The sequence below is a fragment of the Nuphar pumila genome, chromosome 4, assembly GCF_984573655.1.
Source record: "Nuphar pumila chromosome 4, dmNupPumi1.hap1.1, whole genome shotgun sequence".
NCBI classification, from domain to species: Eukaryota; Viridiplantae; Streptophyta; class Magnoliopsida; order Nymphaeales; family Nymphaeaceae; genus Nuphar; species Nuphar pumila.
In genome coordinates, this window is record NC_143252.1 from 93,387,015 (window position 1) to 93,399,715 (window position 12,701).

Sequence of the window (12,701 nt, forward strand, 5' to 3'; positions counted from 1 at the left end):
GCTGAAAGTATGAGAAAGAATGAAGGGAAAGGAAAGAGCTTTCAGAAATCGGCAGCCACTATTAACTTAATGGCTGCAGCAATGCTTCATTAGTCTTAATAGGGTTACAATAATTTTTACAAGGACAAAAGTGCCCTGTATTAGTAACATATGTTACATTAGAATACAAAACAAAACTCGTGAATGGGTATGGATCCTTTATCAGATCCATATCCAATCCATATTCTAATAATTCATACCAGCATACTTGATTTTGAATTCATATATGGTTGCATATCATGGTTATTTAAATGCAAACATGCGTGTGAAAGCATATGTTAAATGTAAATCTGTATATGTATGCATGCTTGATAAGAAATATGTTTTTAGCTACATGTTCAAGAGATGATGCATGCGTACACATGAAAAAAAAAGAAAAATATGTTCATCTTCACTTTACCCTAGGGGTTTACGGTCTCAACACACTCGGCAGTGCCGTAACAGGCCTGCCAGGCCCAGCTGAACAGAATCAGCTGTCCTGGTTTGGTCAGCCAGGCCTGCGTGGCCGTAGGGACCCAGCCAAAAAAAAATAGTTTATTTTGTTGGAGCCTGCAGTCTGGCCAGACTCGGCCAGCAGGCCTGCCAGGCCTGTCAAGCATGCTGGGGCCCAGCCGAGGGGGCGCGGTTGGGCAGGGTGCCATTACAAAAAAAAAGAAGGGGCCAAAACTAAACTTTCAGTTTAGTTTGTTGGGCGGACTGGCAGCCCAGACAAGTGGCACTCAGCTGGCTGCCAGGCCCTGGCAGGGTGCCCACAGGCCCGGTCTGGGCTTGTGTAGTGAGTCAGCTGGGCTGGAGCCGAGCCCCAGCCGACTGGGTTGGCTGGGTGCTGATTAAAAAAAAATGATGAACTTGGGTTTTGCACCGAATAAGAAATATTCAGATTGATACTTGATCAACCTTATAGTTTGATATGCAAATCCCAGATTTTGTTAACTAATGTATTAGTTTGGCTTCATGCTTGCAAAAGAAGGGAATTTTTGCGCATGCCTACAAATGGCAGACTACACTTAATCAAAGTATGATTGTAAAGTGCTTCATGTGCATGTGTATACTTGAATTGGTGTGTTTTGTCATGTAAATGATTGTATGACACATGTTTACTTGAATTGATGTTTACTTGAATTGATGCAGAAATGAAAGCATGCATTTGGAATGATCATGTGAACACATGCATTTAAATATTAAGCCCATGCATATGAATATTGTTGTTTCATGCACATCTCTATATTGACATACATGATTATGCATTGAAAGGCATGTGAAATGAATACATAGCGGCATATTATTCATGATTTTTGCATAAGAATGCATCGATGATCAAAATGGATCATTGTGGGCCGTGTGAGTCTTGAGCATGTGTTGCTCTTTGTTTTCATTGTTCTATGTATTGTATTCATCTCCATAACCTACAAATTGGCATATAGAGGCTTTGTCCTGGAATTTAGTCCTCATAGATTTGTCAATATGTACATAACATGTGCATCCAAAAACTCGTAACTCATTATAATCGGGATGCGCACCAAAGAGAACATAATAGGGAGATTGATTTTCAAGAATAGGCATAGGAAGACGATTTATCACATGAGTGGCAGTGTGAAAACCTTCAGTCCAAAGACTAATGGGTAAGTTACTCCCATGTATCATACTCAATGCACTTTCCACAATATGTCTGTGTTTACGTTCAACAATTCCATTTTGTTGTGCTTGAGTTTAAATCAAAAGTTCTCTTACAATTTTACCAAGATCATGACATTCAACCTCAAACTTCTTGAGCCTATTCATCTCAACAAAATGGGGTGGCTGAGAGAAAACATCGATACCTGCTTGATGTTGCCCGGACCATTATGATTCAATCTAATGTTCCTGTATTATACTGGGGTGATGCGATTACTACTGCTTGTTATCTGATCAACCGCATGCCTTCATCTTCTGTGGGTGATCAAATTCCATTACATATCCTAAAACCTAATGCCCCACTCTTCTCTTTCTCGCCCAAAATATTTGGATGTGTTTGTTTTGTACACAAACTTGGCCCTGACCGTGATAAACTAGCTGCTCAAGCTACAAAATGCATATTTAAAGGTTAGCCCAAAAATCAAAAGGGATATTGATGTTATGATCCTATTTCTCGTCGAGAGTATGTCAGTGCAGATGTATCTTTCTTGGAATCCACTCCATATTACTCTAGTACCGGTTCCCCGCTGCAGGTTGATCCAGATGAGTCTTTTCCATTACCAATACCTCTTTTTCCTTTGGAATCTGTGCCCTCATTACCGAACCAAACTTCATCCTCTTCCAGATTTAATAATCCTCCATTGGTATATGTGCATAGAGCTCCACCTCCGCAAGTGCCTTCATCTTCTTTTTTCCCGGAGGTAAGTTCTACTGACAATAGTGATCTTCATGATGAAGATAACAGGCCTATTGCTCTACGAAAGGGGACACGACAATGTACCTTATATCCCATATCTCATTTTGTCTCCGATGCTAGAATTGGAAATCAGATGAAGACTTTTATTTCAGCCTTATTTGTTGATACTATTCCTCTGAACTATCAGCAGACAGAGCTTGATAACCGCTGGAAGCTGGATATGCAAGAAGAAATGGATGCTTTAGTATCTCAGCATACATGGGATCTAGTTGATTCACCAGTAGATGCTGAAATTGTTGGATATAAATGGGTATATACAATAAAGCACAAATCTGATGGTTCTATTGAAAGGTAAAAGGCCAGATTAGTAGCGAAAGGGTATACTCAGACATATGGCATTGATTTCTTTGAAACCTTTTCTCCTGTTGCACGAGTGGGTACCATTTGTCTTGTTCTCTCAGTAGTTGTTCAACATGGTTAGAGCTTGTGCCAATTAGATGTGAAAAATGCTTTTCTATATGGGGATCTATCTGAGACCATTTACATGCAACAACCTCCAGGTTTTGAGGTTGAGGGGGAGTGTCAGAAGGTGTGTAAATTGAGAAAGGCGATTTATGGCCTGAAACAAAGTCCTCGTGCATGGTTTCAAAAATTATTTGAAGTGATGTCACGCTTTGGCTTTAATAGGTCAGCGCACTATTTATCAAGAAAACTAACTCAGGCATAGTTGTTATGGTGGTATATGTGGATGACATCATTCTTACAGGAGACAATGTGAAAGATATGGAAAATACAAAGGCTCATCTTCAAAAGCACTTTGTTACAAAAGACCTTGGTCCACTTAGATATTTCCTGGGTATAGAAGTTGCTAGGAGCCGTGAAGGGATGGTTTTGTCTCAACGGAAGTATGTTCTTGACTTATTAAAGGAAACAAGAATGTTGGGAGCTAAACCAGCAAATATTCCCATGGACCACAAAGTTCAATAGTTCGAAGAAGGGTCAAAACCGGTTCATAGCAAAAGCTATCGCTCCCTAATAGGGAAGCTATTATAAGTAACAGTGACCAGGCCGGATATTTCTTTAGTAGTAAGCAAAGTTAGCCAATTTATGGACAAACCAACTGAGGTACACTGGAATGCAGCCATAATGATTCTCAGATATTTAAAATCTTGTCCTGGAAAGGGATTATTGTTCAGGAAAGGTGGAACTCTGGAGATAGTGGCCTATTTTGATGCTGACTATGCAGGATCTGTAGTGGATAGAAAACCTACCACAGGATTCTGTGTGTTTCTGGGAGACAACTTGATTTCTTGGAGAAGTAAGAAACAAAATGTGGTTTCTAGGTCGAGTGCAGAATCAGAATATCGGGCTATGGCCCAAACAACTGCTGAATTGATGTGGGTTCGTACTGTTCTTCATGATCTTCAGGTGAAGGTTTCCTCTCCTATGACCATGATGTGTGATAACAAGGCTGCCACATATATAGGGAACAATCCTGTATTTCATGAGAGAATAAAGCACATTAAAGTTGATTGCCACTATGTAAGAGATATGGTGCAAGCTGGTCATATCACTACCAAATATCTAAAGTCAGAAGATCAAGTTGCAAATATGTTTATAAAGCCTCTTGCTAGACCAAATTTCTCAAAATGTTGTGTCAAGCTGAGCATGATTGATATCTATGCTCCAACTTGAGGGGGAGTGTTGACATTAGGTGGTTTTAAGTTTAAATCTTCTTAGATTAAGGTTATTTGAAATTTTTATTTAATGATGGACTTAAATGTAATTTATTCTTTTGGCCTCTCTCTATTTAACATAGAGAGTAGCCCTAATATGAATTAACGAGTTTGCTTCCTATGCAGTCGTCTCTCTCTCTCTCTCTCTCTCTCTCTCTCTCTCTCTCTCTCTCTCTAGGGTTCGGTGCATCTCATCTATCCTTCAACAACATCAAGGATCTGCTTTAAGCCCTTTCCTATTTGCTATAGTGATGGATGAGCTTACGAGATCAATTCAGGAAAATGTGTCGTGGTGTATGTTGTTTGCTGATGATATTATTTTGATTGATGTGTCTAGAGTTGGGGTTAATGCTAAGTTAGAATTATCGAGACATACATTAAAAGCAAGAGGTTTTAAGTTGAGTAAGAGTAAGACAGAATATATGGAATGTCGGTTTAGTAAGCAACGAAGTAGTGATGGGAGTGTAGTGAAGCTTGGTGAGAAAGAAATATCGGTAGATGATTGTTTCAAATATTTGTGATCTATCATTCAAAAGTATGGAGAAATTGATGGAGATGTAAATCATAGGATAAAGGTTGGGTGGATGAAATGAAAAAGTGCAACTAGAGTGTTGTGCGATCGTAGAATGCCATTGCGGTTGAAGGAAAAGTTTTATAGGACGACTATTAGGCCCGCTTTGCTATATGGTACGAAATGTTGGGCTGCCAAGAGACATCATATTAAAAAAATGAGTGTAGCTGAGATGCGTATGCTTAGATGGATGTGTGGAAATACAATAAAAGATAAGATTTAGAACGAGGAGATATGTAAGAAGGTAGGCGTTGCACCCACTGAAAATAAGATGAGAGAGAATCGTTTACGGTGGTTTGGACATATTCGGCGAAGGCCTAATGATGCTCCCGTTAGAAGGGTGGAGAAATGGGAAAATATATTAGTTAAAAGAGGTCGGGGTAGGCCTAGAAAGACTTGGATGGAGATGATAGGAAAGGATATGAATGCTTTGAACCTCACTGAGGACATGACATTTGATAGAAATGAATGGAGGAGAAGGATTCATGCGGAAGACCCAGAATGATTTTCTTTTTTGGTTTATATCGCCGACCCCAATTGTTTTGGGATGCAGGCGTAGTAGTTGTTTGTTTGTTTTGTTATTGTTTTGCATACCCTTTTTTTGATATATTGTATGAACCTTAGTGGTTCTTGTGAGTGTGTATTCTTTATAAACCTTCCTGGTTCTTGTGAGAGATCTTTTGTGAGTATCATTTGAAGATTTGATTGTGGGTCTCATCTTCTTACATGAATTAGCCATGGAAAATAACAACAAATAACATAAAGGTATATACATGTGCAAATAAAGATAAAATACCCTTTTACAAGAAATAGACATAATATATTCATCCTTCAACAGTGTCGTGCAAAAACCACATTCAAGCGATTGTATTCAATGACTTTATCACAGCAATACACTCTCCTTGCCATATATTTCTTCAGTGTTGTTAGAGATCTCTTTCTTTAAGTTGTAAAAACTATTCAGCACCATTTATGACTAAACTTTAAATGGATAAGACTTTAAGAGGGACTGTTATTTTATATAATTAAGTCATGCTTAATAAGATGAATAACGAAATCCTTGATGACTCGTAATGGTAGCTTATTTTTCATAATATCAATATCCTATTTCCAAGCCAAGTAATGGGTATCATAATTCCAAAAGCACTCTCACATGAAGATATTTAGGACCCTGACTAGATAACTTCACAAATAAACTTTGCAAAAAGTTAAGAATCTTCAAGAGTATTCATATTGAAATAATACATCAGAAAAAGGATCAATCATGAACAAGGGGATCTTCAGGGACAAGTAATTACCTGATAACATCTTGGAATATCAGGAACATGATAGGATCCATGTGTCAAAGCTTCAACTAGCAAATAAGGACATTGGAATGAATAGTTTAACAAAGATTCAATAGCCTTGATGTTTATATATTCTTCAGGCCTTCTAGTAAGGGGCCACTCAATTAACATGTCATGCACAAAATCAATCTTCATGCCAAGCCATGACATGAAAAGTAGAGCTGCCGATTCACCTTCACTGAAAAGATACGCACCAATCAAGGCCTCAACAACATCAGCCACACATTTTCTCTTCAAAGGTCTTTTGCCCTTAACAAATACTTTCTTTGAGAAAGAGTAATGATCTTCCTCCCCCAAACATGTACTATTTTCACCTGGAATAATCCATTCTTTAGGATTGAAAATATCATCACGAATAAACCCCTACCAAGATTGAATACAAAAACCAGTCAGAATCTTGTATAGAAATTGTGAAAATTACATGCCTTCATAATCAATTTAGAGCTTCTCAAAACATATAAACATTTCTCAAGAAAGTTATGAACATATGAAAAAATAAAAGAAAAATAACAAATGCCTTGCCACCTAAAATCCCTCTCACACACAAATGGTAGTTGTAAACTTTCAGACACATGTATGGTAACAATACATGCATACATGCATACTTATGCAAATATATAAATATAAATAAATACACACACACACATATATATATATGTATCATTCAAGACCACTGATGCTCTATGAAAACACTATTTTCTATTGCATTTGCTCAACCACACTTATCCATTAACAAATAATTTAGCAGACAAGACGCAAATGGTGTAAGCTCTTTATTGAAAATCCCCAGATCTGCCCTGCAGCACATAAAGACAGATATATGAGAATAAGGTAAGAATGAAGGAGAATAGAGCAAAGCAGCAGCTAGGAAGCATGGTATTTCAAACATGAGGTACAATAGGGGGTGACATCTTCTCTTCTCTTTATAACATGTTTTGACACAGCCCTAATTAGGGTTACAATCATTAATGCACTGTTTTCCCTTAAGTACAGATAATACCATATTGATGATATTCATATTAGTTGTACAAATAATTATAAATTATAGAGCTAACACTATTATAACTTAAAATACTTAAATTCCGTTGTCAATCAATGTATTCCATTCCTAATATGCCCCCTCAAGTTGTACGTCATGTTTACGCATGTACAACTTGCTTTTGAGAAACTGACGCCTTGCTCTTGAAATCCCTTTTAAAGATGTCAGCCATCTGTAACTCTAAACCAAAAAACTTTGCTTCAAATTCTATTCCATATCTTACAAAATAATAGCCTATTTGAAAGCTCTAGGATTTATTATAAAATTTTAGGTTAAATAATAATACCAATGCACTTCTGTAATGCAATGGTTGTGGACCCATCGATTAAGGTATTACACTCAGACGATACGCCTGAGAAAATACCTTAAGAAGCATACTATTGAACACAGTCCTCAGCGAAAACGGGGTTGCTAAGAAAAAAAAAGACTTCTTCTAGAAGTTACTTGTGTTAAAATATGTATATATAAATAAATATATATATATATATATACATAAACCCATATATATATATACTCTTTATTTCTCATTGTACATTCAAATACCCGATAGGGGTATTTTTGTAATTATTCTGTACTTTTTTATTTTCGTTTATCCTTCTTTTTCTTTTTTCTTTTTATTTTTAAACCTTGTAATAGAACCACTAGGGGCCCACCATCTAGTCGTTGGGAGCCCCAACGACTAGAAGGGAGCCCCAGGTGGTCCCTCTCTCTCCTACTTTTCTCCTCTATAAAAAGAGGGCTCTCCCTCTTGTGTTGTAAGGCTTTTCAGCCCACTTTATCTCTCTCTTCAATATATTTTTGCCTTTTAGGCACTTTACCCCTTAGTGGGTTATTTGTGCACTTTACGTGCTTGTGTTCTTCTCTCTTTGTTTGACTCTTTTAAAGAGTTCTTTGGATTATTGGTGCTTCCGCAATTTTCATTACATGGTATTAGAGCCATTGGATTTTCAATATTCTTGAAAGATCTTTGGAGCTCTTCATATTTTATCTTTCCGTCATCAATGAAGCATGAATCAAGAGTTGAGCTCTCTTTCAAACTCAATGGCACAAACCATCTTATGTGGGCATCGGCTATGGAAAATCATCTAAGAGGTAAGAAGTTATGGGGCTTTGTGATGGGCACCACTCTTGAACCCACCTTAAAGCTCACCAAAATTGAAGGAGGTGTTGAGAGAGCTCTAGATGGCGATGACCGCATCAAAGCCATTGATGACCACCAATCCAAGGTAGAAGATTGGGAAAGTAACCATGCCAAAATTTTGGCATGGTTCATGAACAATGTTGATATTAAAAATTGTGCCAACATTGCTAAATTTAGGAGCCAATAAAGCATGGTTCTTCCTTAAGGGTACATATACCAAAAAAAATCTAGCTAGACAATTTTTTTACAACAACAACAACAACTACGCCTTCATCCCAAAACAATTGGGGTCGGCGATATGAACCAACAAAGAAAATCATTATGGGTCTTCCACATAAATCCTTCTCCTCCATTCATTTCTATCCAATGCCATGTCCTCGGTGAGGTTCAAAGCATTCATATCCTTTCTTATCACCTCCATCCATGTCTTCCTAGGCCTACCCCGACCTCTTTTAACTAATATATTTTCCCATTTCTCCACCCTTCTAACTGGAGCATCATTAGGCCTTCGTCGAATATGTCCAAACCACCGTAAACGATTCTCTCTCATCTTATTTTCAATGGGTGCAACACCTACCTTCTTACGTATCTCCTCGTTCCGAATCTTATCTTTTATTGTATTTCCACACATCCATCTCAGCATACGCATCTCAGCTACACTCATTTTTTGAATATGATGTCTCTTGACAGCCCAACATTCCGTACTATATAGTAAAGCGGGCCTAATAGTCGTCCTATAAAACTTTCCCTTCAACCGCAATGGCATTCTAAGATCGCACAACACTCCAGTTGCACTCTTCCATTTCATCCACCCAACCTTTATCCTATGATTTACATCTCCATCAATTTCTCCATACTTTTGAATGATAGATCCCAAATATTTAAAAGAATCATCCACCGGTATTTCGTGCTCACAAAGCTTCACTAAACTCCCATCACTACTTCATTGCTTACTAAATCGACATTCCATGTATTCTGTCTTACTCTTACTCAACTTAAAACCTCTTGCTTCCAATGTCTGTCTCCATAATTCTAACTTAGCATTAACCCCAGCTCTAGACTCATCAATCAAAACAATATCATCAGCAAACAACATACACCATGGCACATTTTCTTGAATTGATCTCGTAAGCTCATCCATCACTATAGCAAATAGGGAAGGGCTTAAAGTTAGACAATTTTTTTGTCAAGAAAAAATTAGATCTACTAGACAAGCGGACATGAGTGTTTGTGATTATTTTAGTGTTTTAACCCCTCTTTGGGATGAACCCGCTCTTCTTGAGCCCAAGTGGGTAGCTCCGAAAGATATTGAGCTTAGAAGAAAACAAATTGAAAAAGAGCATTTCTTTCAATTTCATCATGGGCTTAGGCCCGAATTTGAACAAGTTAGGGCATCTTTTCTTCATAGAAGTAAAGCCTTACCTATTGAAGATGCTCTTGCCGAAGTATGCCAAGAGGAAACTTGTTTTAGCGTAAGTCTTAAGAATGATGATATTTTGGTCGTTACTAGACTAGGAACAAATGTAAAAGCATATAGACTGCCCCATTTTTCCAAAAATAATGGGTATAGAAAGGGGGTGATTTGTCACTATTGTAATGAACTGGGGCATATTAAGCCGGTTTGTCCAAAGCTTAAAGGAAAGGTGGCCGCGGTTGGAGAAAACACTCCAAAGAAGGAAGAAGAAAATATCAATGGAGGAGATATCAAAGAAACTCTTTGCCAAATTTTTGAAGTCCTCCAACATCTTCTCAAGACTTCTTCAACATCAACTTCTGGAGCCGCCATAGCCTATTCATCATCACCTAAAGGTATGTGGATACTAGACTCTGGTGCTTCTTTTCATATGACATCTCATAAAAATTCTCTTTCGAATGTTTTTTTCAACCTTATATCTTCGTATGTTTCAACGGCCAATGGGACATCTTTAAAAATTGAAAGTATTGGAACACTTGACTTGAAATCCTCTCAAAACTTTTTTGTCCCTAAAGTAAGAGTTGTTCCAAAAGTTAACTTAAATCTTTTTTTAGTCTCTCAAATTATCGATCATGGTTGCCAAGTCTCTTTCTCACCTAAAGATTGCACCGTGCAGGATCTCCAGTCAGGGAAGCTGATTAGGCAAGGCCATAGGATGGGCGATCTTTATTTTATGGATTTTTTGACTATTCCATCCAAGTCATCTAGTAATTCTGTAAATGTAAAACGCTGAAAAAAGAAAAAAAAAATATTTTGATTCGGACCCGACCCGACCCGAACCACCGCCTCTCGCTGTCATTAAAGACAGCGAGGTAGGCAATAGGGGGGTTACAAAACCCCCCTCACCGCCTCTCGCCCTCTCGTCTCTTCCCGACTCTCTCTCTCGCTGGTCCACTGTTGCCGACACAAGTGACCCGCGGCCATCGGCGACACGCGTACTCCGACGGGCTTCTCTCCGGCAGCCTCCCCAGGTACTTTCTTCTTCTTCTCTTCTTCTTCTCCTCTTTTCGTCTCTCTCTCTCTCTCTCTCTCTCTCTCTCTCCGTTACGCAGGGAGGGGAGGGCTGAGCCACCTCCCTGCGACCCCATTTTTGCGAGGGAGGGGGCTGAGCCTCCTCCCTTTTTCCGTTACGGCAGGGGAGGGGCCGAGCCCGTCCTCCCTACTATCTGCTACGGCAGGGGAGGGACCGAGCCCCTCCTCCCTGCCCGTTTTTGCCTGCCTTGTTTATTTCAGCAGGGGCAGAAGGCCCCTGCCTCTTTTGGGCTGTTATGGCAGGGGCCATCGGCCCCTGCCCCTTTAAGTTATGCTAGCAGGGTCCATCAGCCCCTGCCTTTTTGTTTGCCAGCAGGGGCCGATGGCCCCCTGTTCTTTATGCGCGAGCCTATACCCTTGGCCGACAGGCCCGTGAAATCTTTGGAAGCTACATCATGATGGGGACAGATCATTATAATTGTTGGTCTCCAGCGAGGAATTCCTAGTAAACGTGAGTCATCTGCTCGCATTGACTACATCCCTCTTTTGGCAGCAAGGGTCATTTGGCCCTGCCCCATCCTTTTTTCGAGTCAATTGGGACGGTTGGCCCCAGCCCTATGTATCGGAGAAGTCGAGTCTTTGCCTTGCTTTTGCTTTTGTCTGGGTTTGCATGTTAATATCACATATTTGCAGCTACAACGGATCTCACTCGCTGTGAACACCCCAAATTTTTCAAAATATTGTAAATATCTCCTTTTTGCCCTTTTCCCCCATTTTCTAGGTAATTGAGTCAGTTTTTAATCTAAATTCCATTTTATTTCTCAAATTTTTCTGAAATTAAATTCATTTTACATATCTGACTCAATTTCGGATCCGGATCTAGATCAAAATCCAAATCTGAGCTTCATTATGCAATTTTTTTAATCAATTTCTAAAAATTACCAAAATAACTTTTGAAAAGCTCAGACGCTTCGTCCGGTACCCGTTTGGATCCATCGTGTTATATTCCTCAATTCGGGGTTTAAAACTCGAATATTTTCTCAAAAACTTGGGTCCAAACCCATTTTTCTGAAGAAATCAGACCCAAACTTTCAAAAACTTCTCTTTTTGTAAATATTTCTCAGAAAAATACAAAAATTAGTGTTTAATCTTTGTTTTCTTGTAAAAACTTAGATTTTCATTCCGAAAATACAAAAAAATAAAATATTGAGAAAAGAACAAAACAATTTTCAGAAATAAATGAAGGAAATTGCAAAAAAAATAGTTTTTGGAAACCCATTTTAAAAAAAAAAAAACTTTTTAAAGAGGCCCTTTTGTGGAAAACTTTATTTTAAAATGATTAAGTCGAGTTAGGGTGGGAAAAACCCTAACTCTCGCTTTCTCCTCGGCGGGCCCCCTGACTCTCGCTTCCCTCTCCCTCCATGGCCGACCCCCCCACATGTGCGCCCTACATCTCTACCCTCTAATCCCCTTCTGCTTCCATGGACGAACAACCATTGGCCCTCCATCGCCAACAATTTTCCCCTTTCAATCTCTACCTTCTGATTGATGGCTCCAAACCATCCGCCCTCCATCTGCAACGGAAAACCCTCTCTCGAGCCTTCCACGCCCTCCTTAAGAAGAGACCTCGATCCCCTTTGGGGGATCATCCATTCTTTTCTTCCGAATATCCATTCCCTGTCTCTGGCATCCATCTTCTTTATCAGCATCCCTTCATCCCCATTATCGATCAAGTCTTCTCTGCAAAATCCATTGCAATCCATCAATTCCACCGACTACCAGCATTTTCCATACAATTATCAAGGTATTTTCTGAAGAATCCATTGCCAACATCCGGGAGCGACATCCATTATCGAGTAAAAAGGAAGTTGATCTTCCCTCTCCAACATCCGCTTCTTCCTGATCAGGAGAAGAACTTCGAAGGAGATAAAAAGGAAAATCCTCCTTCCTCATTAAGGGACCTGCGAACAGAGAGATCAATCTGGTCTCTTCCTCAATAAGGTAGGTCATCC

The 12,701-nt window shown here is 39.1% G+C and overlaps 1 protein-coding gene across 1 annotated transcript in view; it reads right to left on the minus strand.

The window, feature by feature from the left end:
• DCL2 (dicer-like 2) overlaps window positions 1-12,701 on the minus strand; it is a 232,028-nt gene that overhangs the window by 70,499 nt on the left and 148,828 nt on the right. The window contains exon 21 of the mRNA XM_090005046.1: window positions 6,016-6,426. Within this exon, the coding sequence (XP_089861172.1) occupies window positions 6,016-6,426 (411 nt within the window). The remainder of the gene's footprint in view (window positions 1-6,015; window positions 6,427-12,701) is intronic.